Source organism: Alligator sinensis, unplaced genomic scaffold, assembly GCF_000455745.1.
Source record: "Alligator sinensis unplaced genomic scaffold, ASM45574v1 scaffold772_1, whole genome shotgun sequence".
In the NCBI taxonomy this organism is placed as follows: Eukaryota; Metazoa; Chordata; order Crocodylia; family Alligatoridae; genus Alligator; species Alligator sinensis.
Genome location: NW_005842695.1, coordinates 24,282 through 52,068, shown reverse-complemented (window position 1 = coordinate 52,068; position 27,787 = coordinate 24,282). Strand labels below are relative to the sequence as shown.

Sequence of the window (27,787 nt, the reverse complement as noted above, 5' to 3'; positions counted from 1 at the left end):
GATGGCCTGGGCCCCATTAACTTCAATTTTCCCTGGGGATCAGGACTGTGAAAAATGCCTGAGACTCTGGCAGCATCTTGGCTCCAGGCCGTCTGCTCTTGTGGAACAGGATTGGCCCAATGTGGGAAGTGATGGACTGGCCATTCACTCCTGACATGCAAGGAAGAGGCTGTGCCAGCATAACATCTGCTCATCGTGGAGCATCTCTTGGTGTGGGGTGGCTCTTGACCATCCTCTTCATATGCAAACCACTATTCGATTTGCAAAAAGCCAAGATCTGTTCAAAAATATATTATTTGCGGTCAATTTAATTAAATCTGGATCTGTTTAATTTCTCTTGTTACTTTGAGGAGAGGACAGTTGATTGCTCTCTCAACCATGCATTTTAGGCTCTGACTTATCTCATCTAATATACAAACTGCCTTGTTGCTGGGGTCTCTAAGCACAGAAGACTGCAAATCTTGTAGATGGAGTTCAGCTCTCTTTTAATCTTACCCTAGGGCTAAAACTAACAGTTTTTCTATCTGTGTGAAAGTCGTTACAAGGGAAAAAAAAGCTGTCACAAATGTCTGAAATTGTTACACGTTTAAACTTTTCGACACATTTTTTCATGTGGATTCTAACTGGTTTTATTTTTATTTTCTTTTTTTAAGGTGTCTGCTCTTCCTTTGTTGTTTTGTATATATGTCAAGAAGCGTTTTCTTTTTTTCTTTTCAAATTCATCGGACAACAAGATCTTGACTTGTTTCATCTAGAAAAGCCAAGCTTGAGAGGGAATTCCATTGCTGTCTGTAAATGTATCAAGAGAGTAAACACCAGGGAAGGAGAAGATCTATTGAAGCCGAAGGACAATGCAAGCATAAGAACAAATGGCTATAGACTGGCCATAAATATATTTGGGATAGAAGTTAGGTTCCTAACCACTGAAGCAGTGAGGTTTCCCATCCCAAGCAACCTTCTAATGGGAATAGAGGAGACAGAAAACTTAATTATATTTAAGATGGCACCTGGTACATCCATGACTTCTATAACTTGTTGCCTGTGATAACAGGGGACTGGATTCAGACTTTGGGAGGCCGCTTCCATTTTGGTTCATGGCTGCATGTACACATTCAATTATCTGGGAGAATTCTTTCAGGTTTGGTTTCTGTTAGAAAAATATACACGGAGAACCCTTGAAAGTTATTTCAATGCGGAGTCCCTGAAGAGCAGCAAGCTTGCATTGCTGACCCTGGGCAGCCAGGCATGGGTGACTGGTGCCACCTTAGTCAGGGGGGCATGTGCCCCCCCAACAACCAGTCAGCTACTGGGGGGTTCCCCCTGCAGCAAAACTCACCAACCGGGAAGCAGCCGTGGTGCTACATCTGGCGTTCCCACTCCCTGGCTGGTGCTTGCAAGGGGGCACCAGTGCTCCTGCCTACCCCCCTGCCCATCACCTAGGCGGGGAGTGTGGCTGGTCAGGAGGTGCACCAGTGCTCTCAGGGGGTGCACATGCACCCCCGTGCACACCCTACTTGTCACCACTGTAGCCAGGGGCCCATGTGCACACAACTCAGCTTGCTCAGCCTGGAGCAAGCTGCCTGGAGACAGATGGCAATGATGCAAAGGGCAGCCATGATTGGCTGACCCAGACTGCTTGGGGTCTGCCTGCAGCACAATGTGTAGATTGTGAAAGGGACCTATTCTGCTCCCTGCTTGCCTGGAGCTGAAGTGACACATTGTCTACGTGGGGGTTGGGAGCAAAGCACCATGAGATGCCGGAGGACTGTGTTGTGGCTTCTCTCAGAAGGGAATGTGTACAAGCATTTGCTCTCCTAGGAAAAGATTTTTATGGGGAGCAGTTTAACCCGGATGGTTCATAAGCTATTTCTGTCTGGGAGAAAACATCTGTATGCTTGTGGTTTCTACTGGGAGAGTAGCACCTTGCCCAGGAAAAAGTGAATGTCTGTATGTGGCCTGTAATGTGAGCAGCACAGGTCTCAGGGCATGCACACAGGATCTTTTCCCATAAGAACTGGAAGTATAGCTGGATACAGCATTCATTTTTTGTTTTTTATTCTCTTGTATACAGTTTCAGTATGTGAGGCTTTGTGGTTTTCATTAGTATCTCTGATGTCCTTTTGTAATATAATTATACCCTGTTATTAACCACAAAAAAAAGTAATTGGGTTGGGTGCTATATAATATTTGTTGCTCCTATCACTCATGGGTGAAACTGGTAGGAGTAAATTTATGCGAGGCTTCCCAAGCATTTGGCAGTCTGATTTTTTGTAAACTCCACCTCCCTTTCTGTACACATCATCAGGCATTTCATTTGTGACCTGTTTGCTATATTTGCTTTGGTTTTGTCCTCTCATTCTCTCATATTTTTCCCCTTACTTCCTGTGGAAATTAATCATGTGTTTGGTACTATGTAGGCAAAGCTTAGTCACATTGACAGGACAGTGTGCAGTCAATAAATATACCTGACCTAGATCATTCACTTGTTTAGCTTGTATTGTGTTTTGTAAACCTTTTCCATTTTTTTTTTATCTTGTGTTTTATTCATGTGTTGCAATGTCTGGATCAGGGCAAGGACTGTAGCTATACGAATTCACCTGGTATGATTGATTCATCAACCAGGCCATTTTCACTATGAATTTGATTCAGAAAACAAAGTTAACATGTTGATGTTTCTTTGCCACAATATGTCTAGAAGCTAGTTCTGTAGGGTACAAGGAGCAGGAATTGCTATTCATGGGTATATGTTTTTGGATGCTGGAAAACAAATAAATATTGAGAAGTCCTAGTAATAATAATAGTAACAACTAAGTCTTATGTATTGTTGATTGTTCTTTGATATCCAGTTGCATTACAGATAAGATCAGTATAATTAGAGTGAAGATGTCGGGAGACCCTGGCTTCTATAAGCCTCCCTCTTGGGTTGTGGTGTTCACCTACCAAACCAAATTACTGATTAGTACCTTTATTTTTAGTGATTTGCACAGTTTAGGACAACACCAACATTGCAACTGTGCAGGGTCAATATATTAGTAGGATTCCAGGTATATAAATAGCCTAATTTTATTTCCGTGTAACTTCTTACAGCGATTTATGTTATCTGTACTGCATAGTACAGCATAGAGGAGGTTCCCAAGCAAACTTTGAACTAGGCAGTTTGAGTACCAGTAGCAGTCTGATCAGGGCAACTTGTAGTTTAGAATGTGAATTAGGCCATGCTGAGCTCCCTGTCACCATAGCTATCCGCCTACCAGTTGCAATTACTAGTTTAAGACTAGCTTAGGTATCTCAACACTATGCTGCAGTTTAATACACCCTTACTCTTCTCACTTAGTTATCCGCTCAGTTAGTCTGTAAGGTGCACCTCTACTTATCTTCTCACTTAGTGTAAAGTAATACTTAGGAATTGGGTAGTACAGTCGCTTCCACTTAAAATGCCCACAGCTAACATGGGCAGCCATTCATATTGGGCAAGTAACACTAGCCATTTGCATCCTGTAGGTCTCAGTGATAAAGAAATTGCTTATGCTATGTTAAACATGCTAGCTATTTTTTGCACTCTCAGCTGTTCTTGTCAGTTTCACTGCTAATGCCAGCTGTGAAATTGATGTTCTTGTCAGTTTCACTACTAATATTAGAGCTAGTTTTGCCATCCACTTCATTTAGTAGGCATATAGCCATTAGTCCACTACTGTAAGTGGTGGGAACTATATTCCTTTAAATCCTTTGTGAGCCCTTCAGTGGCTATCACCGCAATATGTACTCAGAAGCCACCCAAACTCTGCTAGAGCAGGTGTGTATGTTAGGGGTATGCGAAATGGGCCCTATTCGATTTGGATTTGGCCTGAATTGGGGACAGTGATTTGATTTGTTGATTTGGATCACTGCCCTGATTCAATTAGGCCGAATCCAAATATGAAGATTTAATGCTAATTCAGAGAATCAGCGATTCAGACAGAGCTTTAAATGTTTTTTCTACATACCTCGAGGTACCAGGAGCAGCTCATGAACACTGCGATGCTGGGGTGGATGGAGCGTCCCACAGGAGCATGGAGGGGGCCCCTGCGCGCTTGGTGGTGAACCTGGAAGCGGACCAGAAGTATTTCTGGTCCACTTTCAGGTCCATTGGGAAGCATGCGGGGGAATCCCCCCATGCCCCCCAGCTCGGCGGTTGGCCACGGGGGTCTCTGGATCCTGAAGGCACCAGTCACTGAGTCGGGGGAGCTGCAGGCCCCTTCCTCCCCACATGCTCCCCTACAGACCCGGAAGTGGACTGGAAGTGCTTCTGGTCCACTTCCAGGTCTGTTGCTGAGCATGCTGGGGGCCCCCCCGTGCTTCTATGGGACACTCCATGCACCCCAGCATCACAGCATTCACAAGCCCCTGCTACCTAGAGGTATATAGAAAAAATATTTAAAGCTGCCTCTATGTCTGAATCTTTCTGAATCTCCACGATTTGATTCAGAGAGATTAAGGGGTCCTCTGATTCGATTCAGATTCGGAGATTCAGCCACCGAATTGGGTCGAATCTCTGCCAAATCAAATCAGGGACCGAAGCTTTGCGCTGCCCTAGTGTGTGGTTGTACTTATTCTTGGTATGATGTATTTCTTTCTTGAACTTGGTTTTGTAGACATAACCGTGCCTGTGTTAGTCTTTTCTAGTATGAGTGTTGTATAAAGAGCAAAGGATACAACATCTATTAAGAAGGCCTTTTAGCAATACTTTTAACAGGCAATCTTGTTGTTAAAGTAATTACCTGATACTTTGAATCCCATTTTTACCTCCTCCATCTCTTTCCACCTACCCAACCACTGTGTTAGTGACTGGAAGTGAAAAATCAAAGGTACCTGACTTTCTGTAAGTTCTGAAAAGATATGAAGCTATGTCTGGACCACAAACTTGCAGGCAGCAGTACCTTCACATACATTGTGTTGCTTGGCGTGCACCAGTATCTGAACCTGAAATAGTGCAGCTAAGTCTGAGTTGTGCTGGGGGTGGGCTCACAAGGCTGAAGACACAAGGGCGATCCAGGCTGACCTGGACAAGCTCAGCAAATGGGCGGACGAGAGCCTGATGGTGTTTAACACTGAAAAATGCAAGGTTCTCCACCTTGGGAGGAAAAACCCACAGCATCCTTATGGGCTCGGCAGTGCTATGTTGGCTAGCACTATGGAAGAAAGAGACTTGGGGGTCGTGATTGACCACCAGATGAACATGACCCTTCAATGCAATGCTGCGGCTAGTAAAGCGACTAAAACACTGCCTTGCATCCACAGATGCTTCTCAAGCAAATCCCGGGACGTCATTCTCCCCTTGTACTCGGCCTTGGTGAGGCCGCAGCTGGAGTACTGCATCCAGTTTTGGGCCCCACAATTCAAAAAGGATGTGGAGAAGGTTGAGAGAGTCCAGAGAAGAGCCACGCGCATGATCAGAGGTCAGGGAAGCAGACTTTACAACGACAGGCTGAGAGCTATGGGGCTCTTTAGCCTAGAAAAGCGCAGGCTCAGCGGTGATCTGATGGCCACCTATAAGTTTATCAGGGGTGACCACCAGCATCTGGGGGAACGTTTGTTCACCAGAGCGCCCCAAGAGATGACGAGGTCAAACGGTTATAAACTACTGCAAGACCGTTTCAGGCTGGACATAAGGAAGAATTTCTTTACTGTCTGAGGCCCCAAGGTCTGGAACAGCCTGCCACCAGAGGTGGTTCAAGCACCTACATTGAACACCTTCGAGAAAAAATTGGATGCTTATCTTGCTGGAATCCAATGACCCCAGCTGACTTCCTGCCTTTGGACGGGGGGCTGGACTTGATGATCTTCCGAGGTCCCTTCCAGCCCTGATGTCTATGAATCTATGAACTGGCCCTGATGCTCAGAATTACTAATAAGTCTGTCCTTGGCACAATGCAGACTTGATTACTCTGCTTCCAGTTGGGAAGTTAACATGCCTGCAGCAGTGCCACACATTGGAGGGTACCACTGTTGGGTATGAAAAGTGTAGTCTAGATGTGATCTAAGTTCCTACACTGAAAATTCATGAAATACTAACCAGTTTTACCTGTGGAGAAAATTACCAATAAATAATCTTTATTTCCCTTAGAGATGTATAGTTAAGTGGGGCAAACAAACCAGCTTCATGGTATCTCTTATAGGTCAGTGTAAGAACTCCTTGTCAGAAAAAATGAACAGTGCTTAACTGCAAAGCTGTCATCTTCCTAAAACAGACTAAGGCTAGGTACAGACATTCAAAAAGCCTGAGACAGAACTGATCTAAGTTATGTGGTTTTCTGTATGTGGCGTAGTTTAGATCAGTAGCACACAGGACACACATTTGCCCTTTGGTGGGGTGGGAAAATCTTAGACCGGGTTCCGCCATTTAAAACCAGTCTGTGTGCCTAACTTCTCTTGTTACAGGTATAGACTGGTTTTTGATCACTTATACTGGTAAAGGTGTAATGTCTGTACCCGACCAAAATGACAGTCTTTCCCTTTAAGTAGGGATCTGAGGGGGTTTTTTATATCTACATTCTACCTCATAAAGCTTTTATTTCAGCATAGTGTGCTGTTGGCATTGTGATCCCTGTAACCTGTGAATTATCATAATCACTTCTACCTCTGCCATACGCAGTAATATATTGAAGACTAGAACATCAGATATTTGCATTTTCACAGATGAAATGGCAATCTGCATAATAACAGTCTTCATGTACTAGAATTTGAAAAAAAGCAATTGCTACTCTTCAAGATATATAATAAACACCTCTTGCTGTCCGTGGCACAGACCACCCGGGACAAGATCCATTGTGGGTTGGACAAGAATATTTCAGGCTGCAATGCCTTCAAATGTCCAAGTAAGTTTTGGAAATGAATGTGTGGAAGCACTGACATAATAGACAGTGCTTACAGTGGATGGAAGAAAAGAGAAACTTCTTCACTTTAGCTGGAGGTTGCAGCTGGGGGATAATAAGTGTGAGCAGATAGTAAAAGTGAAAAGAGCACGAGAGGGCCTTTTGATGCCATTGTCTTACCCCCATGTCACCTCCCTGTTTCCTCCTCCTGCCTTGCTACATCCCTGCTTTCCACAGAGCTCCCGTGGACTTCATCCAGTGGATGTTTGCATGCAGAGAGGACAGGAAGACCCTGCTTTTACTGTTAGAGTCTTTTCTCTTCAGGCTTTACTGGCTTTTTGCAGTAATCAGATTAAATAATTAAATTTCTTTCTGGCTTACTTCAAAAGAGCTGCTCCTCAGCTCCTGCCACAGAGAACAATCAGGAGTTCTGCATGGTGAGCTCTTTCTCACTGGGAACACGTTTCATGATCTCTTCTAAAAATATCCTTCTCCTATTTAACGTTCCAGAAGAGCCAATGTGCATGTAACTTTATTTACTCAGAAGTCTTTTCTTCGAAAACAATTTATCAACAAATCAGAAACCTAGCAAGGCGGTCGCTGGTTCCAGAAAGGAGACATTTGGAAAATACAGTCTCAATTTAGCACCCTTTGAATTTTATTACAACCATCATTACTTTAGCTCTGAGGACGAGGCTGATAGCATGGATCCACTTAGAAAGGGTGTTTATTCACCGTCACATCCTGGCGTTCCCTACGTGTCCTGAAAATATTTATTTTTAAAAGGTTATTCAAAGAAACAATTATTACTAGAGGGAGGGGAACCTTCAGGCGACCGCTTCCCAGCTTTGATAGGGGATCTTGCTTTTTCTTTCTTGTCAAGGTCCTCCAGCCCTTAAATTCAGTGATTTAAGCTGCTCAGTGCAAGCCTCTAAGATTTAAGTAGCACAGCAGCAGGTATGCGGCAACTTGGGGCAAGCACAGAAGGCAATGAAGCTCCTGGCTCCTGTAGGCACTGGAACTGGTGAGTCCCAGGAACTGGTGCGTCCCAGACAGGGGGCTAACATGAGAGGATATTTTCAGAAGTCTGACAAGAAAAGGAAGGAATGCAGATACCTGCAGAATGGTTTTTCTAAATAATGCAAAGTGAATGCAATGGTAACTCTTGTTTGAGCCACCAGAGGTCAGGTAAAAGGAGGATGGTCCATCTTCAAGACGGGTACCTGGAGTGCTCTCTCCAGTTTGTTGTTAAGGCCAAGTAGGAGCTAGCTGGAATCAGTTAGTGGTGTGCCTCATTAGAGCACTCTGCAGCGGCCCCCTGCCTCTGCTCTGTAGCTTTCCCATACGTTTGGAGCAGACCGACCCTGGTTGTAACATCTGATGCTCATGACCCCCCTCAACATGCTTTTTATTTTTTTTATTTTATTTTATTTTTTTTTGCTTTCACCAGTTCTCTGGCGGTTTTCTTTGCATTCACCTTTTCTGCTACCCCTGGCTTGTCATAGTGACCCATTCCCAAGTTCTAGGATACTTCCCGGGTAACTCTTTCTGCCCTCATCTCGTTAGCTAACGCAGGGGCTGGCAGTTATTATGGCTGGAGGGCCGCTTAACAAGTTTTGGTGAGCTGTCGAGGGCTGCAAGGGTAGCCCTGCCCCTTCATAGGTGCCCCATCCTGCAGGCACCATCTTGGGACCACACGTCCCCCAACCATGCCATGTAGTCTCAGCCATGCAGCCGGGAATCGTGTCCTGCTAGAGCCAGCCCACTCCTGCCACCCCTGACCTTTGCCACCAGCAGTCCCACCCCCTGCCCCGGAAGTACTCCTTTTGGAAGCCAGGGTGCTGCCGTCTTGAAACTGGAAAAAAGCCCAAATCATATAATAAAAAAAGTCAAACATCTACTATAACTTTGATATAAATATTATTGAAAAAAATATTTTTGTCCTGATTTATGCGTGTTTGCATAGTGTATCTCAGGGGCAGGCAATTATTTAGGGCGGAGGGCCACTTACTGAGTTTTGGCAAGCCATCGAGGGCCTCATGACAGGGAGTCAGGGGCAGTTAAATATTAATTTTAAAAAAATATTAGGGGCCCCGTGGGCCACATAGAATGGCCTGGTGGGCTGCATCCAGCCTGTGGGCTGCACTTTGCCCACCTCTGGTGTATCTAGAGGCAATTGCATAATAGTTCAAAATACAGCCCTACTCTTGTATATTGTGTGTGGGTGGTAAGGGGGTGTATATGAGGGGGGGTGTTTGGGGAGCATGGGTGTGTGGGGTGTGGGTATGGTGGGTGGGATGGGGATGTGAGGTATGTGGCTGGGGTGGGGGCAGGTGTGTGGGGTATGTGGTTGGGGTGCAGGTGGGGGGGGTGGGGTGGAGTTATGGTGGGTGGGATGGTGGGGGTAGGGAGTGTGGGGGGGTATGGGAGGTTGTGCGTGTGTTTGGGGTTATGGTGGGTGATAGGGTGTATGGGAGGGTGTGGATGCATGTGTGAGGGGGTGGGTGGGTTGTTGGAGACCCTGGAGTGTGCCAGTCCCTGAAGCTGCATGTGATGACAGTGAGCGGGGCCAGCCCTGCCTGGCCCCATAGTGCGCAGCTCCCCACATTCCCACCCTAGTCTCCAACTGCAGGTGGCAGCAGCATGCGGGGCCAGCCCCAGTGAGTCCTGCTCAATGAAGCTGGGAGTGCATGTCATGGGGCTTGGCCAGGGAGGCAGGGAGAGGGGTGGAGCTTGACCAGCACCATAGCACAGAGCACCCCACCATGCCCCATAACCTGCGCGTAGCAGTGAGTGGGGCTGGGCTGATGGTTCCATAGCGCACAGCTCTCCCCAGAGGTGCCTCACTTGGGCGGACTGCATACGAGCTTCAAGTGATGGAGCAAAGCAGACCCCATGCCAAGGCTCCACGCTCCTGCTGCCCCACTCTGGATCCCCACCAGCAGTGGCACGGGGTCCTTTTGTCCCACCTGCCACTGCCATTCCCCTGCTGCTTCCCTACTTTTCCTCCTGCGTGCCCACCCCTGTCGCTTCCTAGCCACTGCCACCACTCCCACCCACCCCTGCTACTCCCGCTGCCTGCCCACTGCTGCTTCCCATCTCCCTGAGCCGGGCTGGCTCCATGCTGTGCAGTTCTGACCATGCAGCTGAGAACCACGTGGTGCTGGCTAGGGTGGTCTGGCTCTAGCGGGACATGGTTCCTGGCTGCATAGCTGGGACTGCATGGCATGGCATGGCATAGAGTCAGCTCAGCTCGGCCTAGCCCCCACGGTGTGGAGCGATCACCAGCGATCCTCCCCCCCACTCCCTCCACCTGTTCTTACCTGAGTTTCCACTCTCGGACAGAGAGAGGGCTGGGGAACAGCCCCATGGTCTCCAGGCCAGAAGCCTCTGCTAGGCAGAAGCTTTGGGTTGGGGAAAGCGGGTGGGCAGGGCAAGGCCGGGCAGGCCTTGGTGCTGTCGCTACTGGGTCCTGCCACCAGCTTCTCCTGCCGCTGGTGTCTCGTCGGCTTTGATAAGCAGCCACCAGCAGGTAATAATTTTCTTAACTTTTAGAGGGGCCCCATGGGCTGGATGGAATGGCCTGGTGGGCTGGATCCAGCCTACAGGCCGTATTTTGCCCGCCTCTGCACTAAGGGAAGGGGATGTGCTGATGAAATACCAGAAGTACCATCAGAATGGTCGTTGCCTGTTCAGCTGATTCTTCACACTACTGCCATGGTTGGGTGAGGCAGAGTGAAGCTGGCCCCATGCCTGTAAGAAGGACACACTGACTAATGATGTATAATAATATTCTTTTTCCCATCTTCATGTCGCAGTTCAGTAGAAAAGGCCAGGTGAGGAAGTGGAATGGGATGGACTAGAGGTTTTTACTGAGTTAGGTATTACTGGGCACATCTACACGTGCAGTTAATGTGCCTGAATTTTCTGTGCGGGTCCTAATCTCCACATGGCTGGCAGGCAACTGCTCACCAAGGCAGGACAGCTCTCCCCACTCCTTATGGCCCCCTGCTACAGTTTGCTCCCAGTCAGTGTCTACATGTGCACTTCACTGCATTAGACTAATCTGCTGCACAGTAGTTGCTAGGCATGTGTAAAAGGTGACAATTTACTGTGCAGTAGATTAGTCTAATGCACAATAAAGCATCTTGTGTAGATGCACCCACTGAGCACCAGGGTGACAACCTAGAATGTCTGAACAGTTTTACTTTATCTGCCCATCTGAAATGGCATGTTTGATGGCCAGTTTTGAAAGATGGTTTGCATACTGTATCTCTTGTATTATGTCCTTAAAACAAAAGCAGCATTGTAGGCACCTTTTTCACAGCATTCTTTTCTATCTAGATTTAGAATCGCTGATACGTTCTGAAGTGTTTTTTTCTGCAAAAGAATTTCCTTTAAAGGAAACTCTGAATGTGTGGGCCTTGATCCCATAGATACCACCTTGTTAAAATTGCATCCCTCATCCTGTTTCCTGCAATACAAGAGTATAGACTTCATCCTTCACAGGGAACCAGGTAGATGCCCTCGTCGTGTTCAGAAGCAGGATAAAGACCCTAGTGAATCACAGCAAGTGACTCTTGGGTGAAGTAAATGGAGATTTTGGCTGTACTTGAGGATGAAGTATGGATGTGTGTGCTGCCTACTTAATGCTTATATGAATTTTTAGTGTCACATATATGCTTATTATTACTTCCGGAACTGACATTTCTAGGTACAGTAACAAGGTTCAAAGTAGTAAATATTTTGTTGAGCTTCACATAATGTGAGGATACAGTTTATTATATCGGATTTAGTAAGTTAGGCACATTAGCTTTCCATTAAATGGAAAGCCGTTGTTCTCCTGGTATTATGTCACGATTTGAAAGAAATTTGCTAGGTCTTGATTGGCATCTTTTTTAACCCCGCGTGTTTGAAAACCATTCTTCGATGACTAATCATAATCGACTTATTACAATTTCTAGGACACCGCATGAATGAAAAAGAAATAAGCCCACATTCTATTCATTGGTCTCCTCATTACAATTCGTGTTAAAGAAGTAGATGAAGCCCTGCCGATAGTATTGTAGTGGCTGGAAAGGTAAAGTGCACTCCTGGTTCCTGCACTCATCTGTTTGCTCTACAAAAGGCCATTTTCATGCGGCGAACTCCATGAGGTCACAACAAAGCCTGCTTCTATGCTGTGGTGGGTTTTGGAGCGGTCTGATTCACTCTCCCAAGGAGCTGATTAGTAGCATGCATAGTTTTTCTCTCCCAGAGGTAGAGATGATTAGTGATTCATGCCAAATTAGTGCCTTGTTTGTTGACCTTCTAACATTTACTCTTAATGTCCTTCACCTCTGCACAAAAAAGTGGTGAGCTTTAGTTTCTGTGGTTATTTCCCTCATCAGTAAGAAATTGTTAATCTGATTGCCACTCATTTTTTATATTTCCTCCCTAGTTGTGAGTAGTGGTAAGATCCCTATGGTCATCTTCAGAAGCTGATTTGCCACATGCCAATATCCAGCTCGCCATTCCTAGCTATTTGGGCAAAAGGATCTATCTTTGAACAGAAGGGAAAATCACTAAACTTGTAAGTTTTATGGGATGTTTGGAGATGCATTTGTAATTATATTGAAAAAAGGAAGCGGCTAGTACCTCACTTTAGCAAAGCATCTCCACTGAGGACAGTGCTTAGGCCCACACCCCAAGCTAAGACGTCACAGAAGCGCAGCCCTGAACGAGCCTGGGTCCCAGTGAGCATGTTAGCACTTTTCTGAATAAAGGCCTGAGATTGCAATCCACGCTGCCTTCTCTCATGGCATACCTCCCACTGGGGAGAATGTGATTAAGGAATAAAAATCTGAACACTGCAAGGTTCAAAATGCTACTACAAAAATGTTGCTTTTTTTTTTTTTCATTTTATATTTCTTTAAGCCTCCGCTCTGTCCAGCATGTGAGGAAAGAATCAAAGGTCTTTCAACTACTACCGTACTTAGTAGATAAAATGAATTTTCCTTCCTTTCTTGCTCTTTGTGTCTCTCTGCTGTAGCACTGTAGCTTTCAAACTTTTTTCATTCGCAGAACCCTAAAACATTTCAAATGGAAGTGCGGACCCCTTTGGAAATCTATTACATGCAGGTTCAGTCTTAAATCTCCTTCAGCATCCAGTTTGTTTCGGTATTTCATTTTTATTGATACTAAGGCTGAAAACCCACTTTCACGTAAGTACATGGTGGTGAACAGCATCAAGACTTCAATGGCCTTATCTGCCAGATCAGGGTGCTCCTATTTTATTTTCAACCAGAGTCGGACTAGAGGTTCCTGCTCGAATTCAAGTTTCAGTCCCCAACCACAGGATAACTTGAGTAATTGCTCTTCTTCTTCTTTAGCTATTAGACAGGAGCTAGTTGCAGTCTGCTACAAAGGGTTACGTATCCCTTTGTTCTCATTGACCATTTCAGTACTGGTGAAACTGAGATTTGAGCACCAGCAAACATTCCTCGAGCTTGCTTTTCACATCACTGTCTAGCATCAACTCATTTCCAGCCAAAAAGCTATCAAGGGTTTTGAGCGTGTCAGAATTGTTTTCTCTTCCTCAAGAAACCCCATATTGAAACTTCTTGATGAAAGCCATCAGGTACAGTCCCCTGAATATGCAGGCAGCCATTCGCCTAGGGGTTCCTTCAGATTGCCATGGCAAGCCCTCACATTCTTGGTGGTTCTTTGCAGATGACGATGTTAGGACGGTAACTGCCCATGCCGGTTGCAGGCCTGCTAGTGACTAATCATTCCAGTTGCAGAGAAGCGAACCCTGCTGCAGTGGTAACACGTGTATGGCTGATTGCTGCTTGATGAGGGTGTATCTTTCCTTCTACTCCTCTTCTCAGTGTTGGCTCTGTGTTGACATTCAAAGAAGGCTGTTGCCTTTTTGATTTGGAGCCTCCAGGCATCACGATCTGCAGCCTGTTTCCCACAGTTTGTGGTCAATACTGCAGCAGGCAGAAAAGGAGCACTTCAGAGTGTCCTTGAAGTGCTTGGGTGGGGTCCCTCTGTTGCATTTCCCAGTTATCAATTCCCTGTACAGCACAGCCTTTGCTGGGCGGTTGTCATCCGTCTGGGCCATGTGGCCTGCCCACCGCAGTGGAGTCTGCAGGACAATCACCTCAGTACTGGTGGTATTGGCTCTTTGTAGCACCTTCATGTTGGTGACATAATCCTGCCACTGGGTCTTGAGAATGGTGCGGAGACAGTGCTGATGAAAGGACTCAAGGAGGTGTACATGGCATCGATATAAGACCCATGACTCAGCACCGTGCAGTACGGTGGAGATAATAACAGCTCTGTACACCTTGACTTCGGTCTGCACCCGCAGGCTTTGGCTATTCCAGATCAGCTTGTAGACTCTGTTGAAGGCACTGCTAGCTTTTGAGGGTCTGTTGTCTACCTCCTGGTCGATCATGGCGTCATACGAGATGACACTTCCCAGGTAGGTGAACTGCTTGACAGCATTTAGCCCAGTTCCTTCGGTAGTCATCTTTGGTGGCACGTAAGCTTGGCATGGAGCTGGCTGATGAAAAACTTCAGTCTTCTTTAGGGTGATGGTATGTCCGAAGAGTTGTGCTGCGGTAGCAAAGCAAGTGGTCATGTGGTGCAGGTCGTGTTGGCTGCAGGCCACCAGGGCACAATCGTCTGCAAACAGATGTTCACGGATGAGCTGTTGCGAGGTCTTTGTGTGAGCCTGTAACCGTCTGAGGTTGAAGACGTTTCCGTCTGCCCAGAAGTGGATGTAAACACCTTCCTCGCCTTCCCCAAGATTGTCTGACGCTTGCAGGCAAAGAAAAGGGTGAACAGAGTAGGGGCGAGTACACAGCTTTGCTTAACTCCAGTGGAGATGAGGAAGGGATCATAGAGGTTGCTGTTGTACTTGATTTGTCCATGCTGACTGCCACGGAGTTGCCTGACCATGGTGAGGAGTTTAGGTGGGCATCCAAGCTTCTTGAGACTCTTCCAGAGGCCATTTTACCTTACAGTGTCAGATGCCTTAGTAAGGTCAATGAAAGTGATATACAGCCCCTTGTTCGGCTCCCGGCACTTTTCCTGCATTTTGTCTGAGCACAAATACCATGTCTATCATGCCTCTGTTTGCTCCGAAGCCTCACATGTTCATATGTATTAGATGTGCTGTGAAGATCAGCTAGTAGGTATCCCTAGACCCCACCAGACTTTTGCTGATGGCCTCCCATCAGTTTTGTAGGACCTAATTTTTCACTAAAAATATGTGCAGTTCTTATTGTTCCAAATAAAGGTTTCTCTAAGTACTGCCAATTTTCCCAATGGAAATTCCATCCAAGCTGGTATGCATGCGTGCATGCACTCTCTCACTCGCACGCTCACTCACACACTGACACACCCACACCCACACATGGCTATTCCAGTTTGTAGATCGATGTTGGCGGGTGAGTGCAGGGGCTGCAGGGCTCCAATGTTGCCGGGTTCCCCGTGAAACGGTGGCGGCGGCAGGAGGAGGCAGGGCTGCCCAGATGTGCTCTGCCTGCTGGCACTTGGGTGGCCTCTGGCTGTGGGGGGAGCCGGAGCAGCATCAGCACCAGTGGCGCTTCCCCTTCAGCCACCATCTTTACAGCCACCTTTCCCAGACCTAGCCATGCTTCGTGGACCCCCAGGGCTTTGTGGACCACAAATTGAAAACCACTGCTATAGTAGAGATAGTAGGACTTGGTACTTTTCCTCTGCCAGTCTCCGGTTCTATTTACCAGTAATGAAGATTTGTGCATGGGTAAACCCTCCTTAGCACAAAGCATTTGATGAGCCAGCTTGGATTTACATCAGTATGGATATATTTTAATTTCTTTTCTCTATTATTCCTTTAATGGATTCTTTATTTTTAGAAATTTTTATTATTCCCTTATTCACATTAAAAAATAGCTATGGGGTGTTTGTTCCCTCCAAATGAATAGCTTGAAGCAAAGAAATAACATATTGGAATTTTAATTTATTTATTAAATGCATACCCAGAAAATTTAGAAATGAAACAAAAAGCAGCCTTTTTACCATTTTTCTAGCGTCTGCTGACTGTTGCATAAGCTAAATTATTTACAGTTTGATGCCTCACAAAAGAGAAGCAGATTTGGGTTATTTACTTTTCTGATAAGAAAAAAGGATTGAAGTTGCTGTGATATGCTGCTTTGTTAATTTTGTATTTGTTCCCTGGTGTATAAAAATCCTTCTAAAGCACTAACGTGAGTACTGGCAGGCTCTTTTGAAATGGTATGGAAGTTGTAAGATTTAAAAAAAAAAAAAACCCACATGAAAAGGTCTTAAAAATATAAGTCAGCAAGTGTTAGATAAAAATAAAAGTGCTCAGCAGTTGAAAACCTGTAGGATGCGTAATTTGTTTGCTCTCCATTTAGGAGAGGCCTCTGCACTCCATTTGGGAGTAGTCCTCATGAGCTGTGTGTTTTGGATGATGGGAAGCTGAGTATATTGAAACAGCGTGTTTGTACAGTATAATGAAAACCACTGAAAATGACCACGCTGAAGATCTCCCCCTAATGAGGAGATTAAGACCCCCCGGGTAAGATGGAAGAGAGAAAATCATAGCCTCGTCCTTTGCCTGGGAGGTTTCAGTCGTCGGTGTTTGCGCAGTGTTTTCACGCGGTTCTTTCTGCCCTTTGTAGATGCCAGCGACTCGTTGGACACGACGGCTCCTGTCATTGTAATCCCCCCACAGAATACCAGCGTGGTAGCGGGGAGCAGCGAAGTCATGCTGGAGTGTGTGGCCAACGCAAGGTATTGTAAAAGCAGTAGCAATAATAAAGCCCCGTTTTAAGAAACCGCCTTCTGTTCAATGGGAGAAAGAGCGTCCGTTTTATTTCACGGTTGCAATAAGCATAGAGCCTGCTTTTCTCCCAGCGATAAGCAATCTTGTTTGTCAAGCCGTGTGGCCAGTTTAACATACAGATTATTTCTGGGAAAATAAGGCACTAGAAATAATTGCTTTCCTACCTGTTACTCGTAGAGGAAAAAGGGAGAAAAGAGAAATGTAACATTTTGCCACCAGCAAACATTGTGTTCCAGAAGTCCATGAATGTTAGGGGTTAATCCTATTCTGGTTGTGTCACCTATTGCAGGTTCACAGCCTACACTTCCTTTGAATTGATTTTGGAGGACCTTCTTCCATTTTCCTCCAACTGCATAAATAGAGCAGAGGTGGCAGGGTACTGCACATACCTGCTAGAGTTTGTCTGTGTCCAGTGATTACTACTCAGTTGTTTGCATTAGGACGCTGACTACTTGCCAGAAGTCACTCCTATTAAAGGCACGGGAAATTTAGCCATTGCATATATTGGGAGTAGGATTGAATTGCAGGAATGTTAAAGGGTTGAGGCTCTAGATGATAAGAGGACCAATTGATTACCTCTCTCTGAAGGCGGAGATGTTCTTGATATAGTTAGTACTACCTCTGTAATTGAGTCATAATGAAAGCGCCTCCCTTGCAGCTGATTCCCTTAGTAGTTTTTATTTTGAATGTCCTTTGCTCAGACAAATCAAATCATTAGCATTTCATTTCCATTGCTATAACAATTAGCTGTGCTTGTATATGAGTAGTTTGAAGCCGTGATACATGGCCGTTAGATCTGGATTTATTTCTAAGCAGCTAATGCTCAGTCTACCAGGGATATTGGAAGAATAAGGTGAGTTGTATGCTCTGGGTATCAGTGCAGATACCGTTATTCACTGGAATAACTGAAATGTTTTTTTTTCCCCCCTTGCAGACCTGTTGAGAAACTAAGCATTTCCTGGCAGAGAAATGGAATAAAAATAACCAGCGGAATTAGTAGTTTTGGGAGACGTCTCACTATTACAAATCCGACCTCTGCTGACATTGGGATGTACTTCTGCGTGGCGGAGTTGAGAGACAGCCTTGTTGAACCAGCGAGAGCAAAAGCCTTCCTATCTATTTTGGGTAAATCTAAAGAGAGTGTGTTTTATAGTAAAATCAGGCTTGGGCTTAGATACAATAGGAAATAGAATTGATATTTTAATATTTCATCGACCTTACATTTGAACCTCTCCTCAGTGAATGGGACAAAAGAGGTGAAGTGAGGTTATCTTCCAAATTAATTCAGCTCTTTTTCTCCATGAATATAAATTCATCAGGCATACTCTCTTTTTTCTTTAACTGATGTGAGTCTGAATATCCTGTGAAACTTAAATTTAATCTTGAATCAGCAGTAAAATCCTTATTGGACAGATTCCACATCTTGGCTTTTAGGTGCATTAAACTCCGATTAACTCCCAGCTTGCTAACATTTCGTTTTAGGATGTCAAGTGCCTGTTTTTCTGATACAGCCTTTTAGAAGGGCTTTTGTGCATTTTTGTGCACTTTTACAAGCCCCAGCATGGGGCTAAGGATGTTCCCAGGCGCATAGCCAGGCAGATGTCACTAGTGAGGTAACAAAAGGGAGAAGAAAGCTGATTTAACAAGAGTGCTATGGGCTTTACCTCTGACGGGAAGAGAAGAATTGGAGCTTGATTTTTTTTAAAGGAGCATTATTACATTCCAATTAAACTTTAAAATAGTTTAATCTCCCCATTAGGTATCTGGGGTATTCTCTGGTTGTCTTTTCTAATGTCACTAATTAGCAATAGGTATTTGCAAATTCAACTTCCCCCATCTGCCTGTGTGGCCCTTGACTAATTCATCATGGCTAGTCACGGAAGGTTTTCTGTACCCGCAGCTTGCGAGGATGCTCAGTACCACACAGGAAGCCTTGACCATCTTGTAGGATCAGGCCTTATTTCCTTCACCCCATGGCTCATGCCCTCTAACCATAGCCTCCCAGGATGGATTGGGCAGGAGGAGGCTGTGTAGCATGTAGAGGAAGACTCCCTTTGTCCGTAGATATTTTGGATGTCAGCAAAGAGAAGAAAAAATGAAGGGCAGAATTGTGTTGTATAGTTTGATAAAAGGTTACATATCAGAAAAATAAATGCTGGTGTTGCTTTAGTCCTTTAAATACACAGCTTGGCGAGCGTATGAAAAATCTTTCCTTGCATCGCTATTTTATGCTACGTTAATGTTATCATGGAATTGGATTATCCCCCGTGGCACAGATTTAGAAAAACTAACATCCTTTGTACCAGCAAGGGCCCTTGCCCTACAGGGGCACTGATCTGTTCCCACCATCATCCCCTTATGGGTTTTTGCCAAGGGAGGAGGACTGCAATTTCCTCTAGGCACTCCCATGCTATCAGGGACTTCAGCAAATGCCATGCGGGCTCCCCAGCTACCACAGTCATCGCTCCTCCTGGGCCAGCACTGCTCGCAATCTGGACTGTGGCAGACCCCTCGGGATGTCTCGGTGCAGAGGAGGTGGTGTCCTCCGTCTGGCACTGCCTCTCAGGGCTTCCCTGGCAGAAGTCAGCAGAAACCAGAGGGAAATTCAGTCCCCTGCCAGAAAAATCACATTAATACAATTAGAAGATGTCTGTCCAGGGCATGTCATATGGTGACAGGAAACAAATGAGCACTTTTGACACTCGACAAAGCTTGGTGGGAAATTTTAAAAGCAAAAAGGGGCTTTTGAGTTATGATCCAGTGGTGATTCCATCAGCCTTGCTCTGATTTTTACCAGGTGCCGTGATGACTGTGGATATAGATACCTATCCTAGATAGACAGATAGATCATTTTGCTGTTATTGGCCCCCAAACTGCTTGTGTGGCTCCGAACTGATGCACATGCTGCGTCGTAGATTTGCAGATAGAAGCGAGCACGCCGTTCTTTGCATCTCCTTCAGCATACCGCAAGACTCACATACAGGCTCCCTTTCATTGAAAGTACTTTAAGGCAGTTTGTTAGAGAAAAAGTAGCTCCTCTCTCTTCAAAGCTCAGTGCCAGTTTCAAACCACCCAGTCCCTTTCTTAGACTGTAATTTAGAGCAGACTGCATGAAGTTTGATTCCAACTTCTTTCCTTTGTACTCAGGTTCCTTAGAATTACTACCTCCCAGCTTCTTTGCCTTTAAGGAGCAGGGACAAATTTCTTTTATTTATGATTTTGGTTGGGAGCCCTTCTTTATTCATAAGATTTTATTGTAACAAGTTTAATTTTGCCACTGTGCTGTCAGATCTTGCCTGGCTCAATGCTTAAAGCACTAAGTGTAAGAGGCTCTTAAATATCGTTAGAATGAAGCTGAAAAACAATCATTGGGGAATCATATTAAAATAGTGATGCCTCCTTTGATTAGCAGCTGATCTACTGTCTTATTTTTAGACGTTTTATGTATTTCTTATTCGGTTTTATGGGACTGTCAGTGAATGATGTTATGAAAAGGCCCGTAGATACGAAGAAGCAGATGAAAGAAAGCAGAAACAAATTGGTTACCAATTACTTTTATTTTGTCCTGATGGAACAAGACACTTTAGTTGCAGGTGTTTACTCAGTGTGTCAGCAGTCGCTGCTACTTTTCTTTATTTATGAGTCTCTTGAACAGCAGGATGGATTCCAAACAGGAAGCTGAATCAAGGGATTAGTAGTTAATTCATGAAGAAGCGGCTCGTGTTCAACCTCAGAGCTCCAAGATGGAACAGAGCCATTGTTTAATTAGCAAGGGGAACCGCATCTGGAGGGAAGTAGAGATGAGGGCCAAAACCAGAGTCTGCTCCTCCTAATAGGATGCTCTTTTCAGAGACATTTCCCTCTTAACTTACATTATTAAAATCTGTTTTAATAGCAGTTACCCGGACACTGCTTGTGTCTGTCCATTTGTGGCCATGAAATATTTGTAGAGACACAAGCTGATTCCCGTATCCCGCCATCGACTGCACTGCTTGGTGGAGTACTAGAGACCAAAAGTAGTAAGAGATCCAAGAAAAAAAAATGCGTTAATAGAAGAGTTTCTTTTAAAGCTTCTCATGAAAGGTCAAATGTACCCACGGATTAAAACAACGACGAGAAACACATGAATAGTTGGATAGGAGGCAAAGACAGATGTTCCTCCTGTTACCATATAGAACAGCAAAAACCATGCAAAGAGATGCCGTCAAGAGCATTAGAAAGATTAAAGCAGTTAAAGCATCCTTAAAACACATTGTTCCCATTTAATATGGCATGCAATGAGGAATCGACATAAAAATGCTTTATTAGAAGCCAGGGGAGTCCAGTATAAGGGCCCCTCCATTACTACCCCAGCAGGATCTCCAGGAGGGATTATACAATATATCTGATTTGTATACTACAACCAAGTGTCATATTTGCACAGTCTCGTATTAAGTACTGTAATAGAGTGGTAGCCCGTGAGCGAAAAGAAAGCCTGCTAGCCTTGTACCGCGCTGAAATTTTCCACCGAATGTGGCAAAGCTGTTCCTGACATCTTCATATTGTTCCAGCGGAGATAAACCGAGGTGGTTCCAAACTCTGGTTTTATTAGCTGCAATTGTAATACATTTTTTAAAGGGTAGCATGTTCTTTAGTTAGCAGAGTAGCAATTTGGGGAAGATTTGTTGCAAATTAGATCAGAACACATTTGTTTTACCACTAACTATCAGAAGATTAAGTAACTTGATGAGAGTCTGCTCATGACAAACTCATTTGGAGACAACTGATTTATAAAATAAAAACTTTATTTCAGTTCTTCCAATTCCTTTAAAACCAGTGCAAAATAGTTATTTTTGAACTGACTTTTATATAGAGGATTATGAATACCAGGAGCTTGAGAGCATATGGAAACAAATCCTTCCGCTGTGTGAAAATGATTGTCCTGTAAAGCCGGCTAAAATTAAAAGTAAAAACTGGACAAAATGAGAGAGAGAGAGACAAGCAACGATGCAAAGATATTAGAAAGGTCTTGTGGGATCAAGCTTCATGTTGGTAACCACTTGGCAAGCATAAAGGAGTAAAAGCAAATGATGTAACAAAGGAAAATGATATGATAGAGGATTCCTCTTTCTTATGGTGCCCTTTTCTACAGCTGGAAAGCATCACCAGCATTTTTTTTTCTCCCTGAGTTTTTCTATCTGAGCTGGTATACATTTGTTTCTCAGGGTCGGGGCGGTAAGGAATGAGGCGTTAGAGGGTCCTCTGTGCCTGTCTCTCTTGTGCAGACTGTATCAAATCTCAGCCTGCCCCAAAGATGTAGTGCAATGGGTCCACAGGTTTCAGAGTATTCAGGTTTCTAGAGATGACCTGGTTGGAAGCGGAAGCAAACTGTAGTTTGGCTTGCAGTCACAGGTAGTAGGTAGTCCAGCATGCTTGTAGCTCAGCGTTAGCAAAGGTACCACAAACCAAGTCTTTAAACCAGAGGTGATTTCTTTAAGGATTCTCATTTGTGCATGGGGAAAATGAAGTATAGGAGAGCTGCCTGGAGTAGAAAAGCCATTTGACTTGCCTAGACTAAAGTTCAGAAGCTCAGGGAAAAAGCAGCTTTCAGGTGATCTCCTGAAGCATGTGGAAAGGGAATATCCAAATTCATTTCTGAGGTTTGCAGACTGCGGGACTGTGATTGGCATCCACATCTCAGCCCTTTAAGAATCGTTTTTACTACTATTAGTGTTTGGATTTGTGCTTCTTACCACACACACACACACACACACACACACACACACACACACACGTATTAGTCATCCTTGTTATAAATTAAAATACAGTCACCTCAAAGGATGATAACCACTCCCCTCTTTGAGAGCACAACTGTGCTAACTACAACAGTGCATAAAGACCATCATAACTAGGACAGAGAAGGATTTATCCTGAGCCTCATAATATCCAAGAGATACTAAAGACTACTGAGGGTTGTCTGTTAATTATTTCTGTAATAAAGTTCTTCTATGATTCTCAGAAAAAGAGAAGTCCCGGTTCAAGGAAATCTGCCACCAACAACTATATATGTAGATGGAGATGTACTCCCCAAATGGGCACTTTTATCCACCTGCTGGAGTTAGACGCTTTACACTTGCAAGGCACTTTAAAGCCCCCAGTTCTACCTTCTTACAGGATGTTCCCTGACTAAATTAGTTTATGCTAATGTTGCAGACAGGCTTCCAAGTTTAGGGCTCAATTTTCCTTTTAAATATGCAATATGAATTTCTCAGTCATATAGGAATATCAACTTGTGGAGGAGCCCCCAGGGCTTACTCTGCTCTTTCTGACTTTCATGCACGTATCTCGGATTAGGTCACGCATCTCTGATGCAGCTTGAAGGGTGTGTAATGGATGCTGACTGATATCGTTTGAATTTTAAAATCAGTGGCCATATAAGTCTATGTGGGAGAGGTTTGAATAGTATCAGATTTTGCAGACTCCCAAGGGGCTTGCAGGGAGGCTGTTTTCAGAATGCAGCCAAAGGTGCAAAAAAAAATCCTCAACAGATATTTAAGCCCTGTATTTATTGCCAGATATCCCTTGTTCCTTTTGCTTATTCCTGACTCTTTAGTTAAGATCAATTCAGTTCAGATACTGATTGTGGCGGTGACAGGTGAAATGTAAAGGGGGACAGGAATGTGAGAATAACCCCTTGGGAGCACTTGTCAGATGAACCTTTACCTCTTTCATCTGTCTGCTCCTGTCATGCAGTCAATCGGGCTAAATGGCAATAATTTACTCACAAATAAGATGGGTGGCAAATTATTATTGCTTCAGTTCCACTTATTGTGGGACAGAACAGAAGACATAAGAGTTTTAGATCATAAATATATATAAATAAATATATATCTATAAATATGCAATAGATTCATAAATTAGAGTCGGAAGGGACCCAATGGATCATCGTGTCTGACCCCCTGCCCCTGGCAGGAAAGAGGACTGAGGTCAGATGACCCCCAGCCAGGTGACTGTCAAGTCTCCTCTTGAAGACCTCCAAGCTAGGTGATAGCACCACCTCTCTTGGAAGCCCATTCCAGATCCTGGCCACCTTTACTGTAAAAAATGTCTTCCTAATATCTAACCTAAATCTACTCTCTACTAGTTTGCACCCATTATTCCTAGTCACTCCCTGGGGCGCTCTGGTAGACAGTGCATCACCAATTCCCTGCTGTCCTCCCCTGATAAACTTGTAGGCGGCTACAAGGTCACCCCATAGCTGTCTTTTGTAAAGGCTGAAGAGATCCAGATCTCTCAACCTCCCCTCATAGGGTCTTTCATGGAGACCACTAATCATGCGAGTGGCCCTCCTTTGGACCCTCTCCAGATTGTCTGTGTCCTTCTTGAAGTCTAACTGTGGCCTGACCAGTGCCGCATAGAGGGGGAGCATCACCTCTCTCTATCTGTTGGTCGTGCATCTGTTAATACATAACAACGTGCGATTGGCCTTGTTGATGGCCTTGTTACACTGACGGCTCATGTTCATCTTGGAGTCAATTATGACTCCAAGATCCCTCTCAATCGCTGAGCTGCTGAGGAGGTGATCCCCCAACCTGTAGGTGTGCTGGGGATTCTTCCTTCCTAGGTGGATCACCTTACATTTATCTTCATTGAATTGCATCCTATTTCATTCTGCCCATTGATCCAACCTGTCCAGGTCAGCCTGTATCTGCTCCCTGCCCTCTGGTATATTAACTTTGCCCCATAACTTGGTATCATCTGCGAACTTGAAGCAGGTGCTCTTCACACCCTCGTCCAAATCGCTGATGAAGATATTAAATAACACCAGTCCAAGGACCGAACCCTGCGGGACCCCACTGGCCATCTCCCTCCAGGCCAAGAATGACCCGTCCACCACCACTCTCTGGGTGCGGTCCCTAAGCCAGTTGGCCATCCACCTGACTCCATAGCTTCCCTATGAGAATAGGATGCAAAACTGTGTCAAAGGCCTTCCTAAACTCCAGGTAGATGACATCGACCTCAGCTCCTGTGTCAAGGCAGCATGTGACCTGGTCATAAAGGCTATAAGGTTTGTCAGGCAAGAGCTACCTGTGACGAACCCATGCTACTTTCCTTTCAGTATCATTTCCCCTGCTGGGCCTTCACAAATGCGCTCTTTGATGATTTTTTCCAGTATTTTCCCAGGGATAGAGGTAAGACTGACTGACCTACGGTTACCTGGCTCATCCCTTCTCCCCTTCTTAAAAATGGGCACTGTGTTGGCCCTTTTCCAGTTCTCAGGGACCCGGCCAGAGCACCATGCGTGCTCAAACAGCCGTGCCAGTGGCTCAGCTATGACACTGGCCAATTCCTTCGGCACCCGTGGATGGAGGTCATCCGGGCCATCTGACTTGTACCCATCCAGCCCTTCCAAGTGTTCCTTAACTAAGTCAGCACTAACCTTTGGCGGTCTGGTGCCTTTTGGACATGTGTCTATGCTCAAGGTGGGGAAATTGTCTTGGTCAGTGTTTAGGAATACTGAAGCAAAGAACTCACTGAAGAGCTCTGCCTTTTTCTCTGCGTCAACCACCAACTGACCTGATTTGTCCCACAGGGGCCCTATGTTATTCTGTGCCTTTCTTTTGCTCGCTATGTATGTGTAGAAGGACTTTTTATTGTCCTTAATTGTTGAAGCCAGCCTAACCTCCAGTCCTGCCTTGGCCTGCCTAACTGACTCCCTGCAATACCGCGCCATGGTGGTGTATGCCTCCTTGGTGGATGTCCCCTGCTTTCACTGCCTATAAATTTCTTTCTTTGCCTCCAGTCTTTCCTGGAGCTCCCTGTTCAGCCAAGGGGGCTTTTTTTTTATCCCTTTAGCCCCTTTCCTCCATAAGGGGATAGACTCCTTTTGTGCCTTTAGATTCAAAGAGAGCCAGGACACTTCTTCAGAAGATTATTATTTCCATGGGCAAACATCTGGGGGATATTCATCAGGCTATTCTGATCAGACTTGTAGCATGTTAGCTCAGCTCACGCAGTCTTTATTGTTCAGGCACCCCTGCTTCACAGACAACAGCATGAAATACAAATCAGTAATCAGCAAGCAAGCTCATACACAGTCAATAAAGGGTTAACTCAGAAACCTAGGGTCTTTTCCCAGACCCTGAGAGGGTTGTCTGGACCACTCTGCTGCCTCTAGCCTCACAGCCTGCTCTCTCATCCTTTTGTCTTTCCTATAGACCCAAAGAGGGCCACTCTGGCTATGTTCTGCAGGCTCTAAATCTTCCTACTTGCCTTCCTTTGCTGGGGTCTTTTCCAGACCCCAAGACAGTACCCTGGCTCCACATTGCAGCCACCAGCCTGGGAGCTTTCTCTCTCAGTCCCCCTCTTCTCTAGCTCCCTTCCCTGGAAGCTTTTAGTTTCCTTTGGCCAGCCAGTTCTCAGCAGCTGGGCCACATCTCCTAGCTGGCATGCAATCACCAGGTCACTGCCTGCAGGTGTGCTGCAGCCCCTGTGGCATGCAGCCTGCTACACTGGAGCCCCTTCAAGCATGTAGCCTGCTACAAGACTCTTACTTTAATCGTATGTCCTTTTGGCTTGTTGGGGCTAGTCTGGTTCTAGGCCTTAGGTACACAGTTGTGGCATAGGGCCCATGTCTGATATTCTTCTTGATACTGAGAAGCCTGTGGTCAGGACCTGACCCCAGCCTGATGTCTGCCAACAATCCCCAGGAGCTGTTGCATGCTCTCAGGGTTGAAACGGTAGACCATCTGGTTTGTTTTTGTCTTCCAAAGGCCCAAGGCTGAATTGATTCAATCTTTGCAAGTTAGTCTAAGCTGTGTAGATTGAACCAGTAAGCAAGTGAACAGACATTCACTTTTGATTCAGGAAATGCAGCCACATGCCTGCAGTGGCCCAGGCCAGAAGCCCAGGGTGGGGGGCCACTAGAGTGCCCCTCCCTGCTCAGCTGGAGCAGACACCTTGGGCCAAGGCTAGCCTGCCCACCCAGCAAGGGGGGATTTGCAGGGGAGGTGCAAAGCATCCTGGGATGCTAAGGGACTGAGTTAACTTGAATCTGGAAGGGAACTGGGACAGAAGTTCAATAAACCAATTTAACCTAAAGCAATTAAGTCTGGTACTACATCCATCCAGGTTTATCTTAAACCAGTTTTGGACCTTTTGAAAGTGGCTAATGTGTATTGAACTTCTGTTGAATTAGATTTGAACCAATTTCCGATCACTTATACTGGTTTATGTGTAATTTCTGTTCCGAGCCATAAAAACTATCTTGTGACAGTAGTCCATTCAGTGAGACCCACAGTAAGGAAGGAATTGTGAGTGATAGGAAGGGAAATGTATCATCTCATAATATAGCAAATAAGCAGCATAGAGGGGCTTAGGCTTCTGAGAAATCTAGATTTCCAAACTACAAGCCATGCACCAGTATGGACGTAGGGAAGTGAAAACTACTGTTCCGTACAGATCAGGCCATGGGGGGAGGAGGTGAAGCTTTTTAGAGTGTCATTGGGAAAAAAGAGAGCGATGTGACTATATTATCTAAGGTGAGTCTTCTGTTCCTGGTCCCACAAAGCATTTAAATGCTCACAGCAGATAAGTGGTCCCAGTTACATCATTGGGGATACTCTAGCATTGCCAGCCATATGCGTTCACATTTCATGAGATTCATTTAAAGATCAGGAGAATTTAACAAACAAAAAAAAGATTTTGTTTGTTTGTTTTTCTTTGCCTTCTGATTTTTGAGACTTCAGGACTCGTAGTTTAAAGCTTTACCCGGCAACTACAAAATTAACTTTTCTAATGCAAGTTGAGTATCTTAGGGCACCTCTATATGTGCCAGACATCTGCTCTGACATGTGCTAATTAGCATGCGTGGGAGCAGACTCGATTAATCGAATCAGCTGGAGTGTGCTAATTAATCAGCAGCCTTCATATTGCATCTATTCAGTGTCCCTGTGCTTCAAAATGATGGTGGGGATGCTTTAACAAAATGGTGGTGGGGGTGTCAAACGAGCTTTAGTTCAAGTGCCTCCGCTGTCATTTTGAAGCATAGGATGCTGAATACAAGTGACACTGCTGGCACTTTAATTAGAGCTCTTATTAAAGCGCCCCCCGCCCC

General features: G+C 45.1%; 1 protein-coding gene across 1 annotated transcript in view; it reads left to right on the top strand.

Moving 5' to 3' along the window:
• LOC102376644 (protein sidekick-1-like) overlaps window positions 1–27,787 on the top strand; it is a gene marked incomplete at its 3' end in the record, with an annotated part of 520,442 nt that overhangs the window by 476,872 nt on the left and 15,783 nt on the right. Inside the window, exons 6-7 of the mRNA XM_014524891.2 lie at window positions 16,529–16,640; window positions 17,627–17,817. Of these exons, the coding sequence (XP_014380377.2) occupies window positions 16,529–16,640; window positions 17,627–17,817 (303 nt within the window). The remainder of the gene's footprint in view (window positions 1–16,528; window positions 16,641–17,626; window positions 17,818–27,787) is intronic.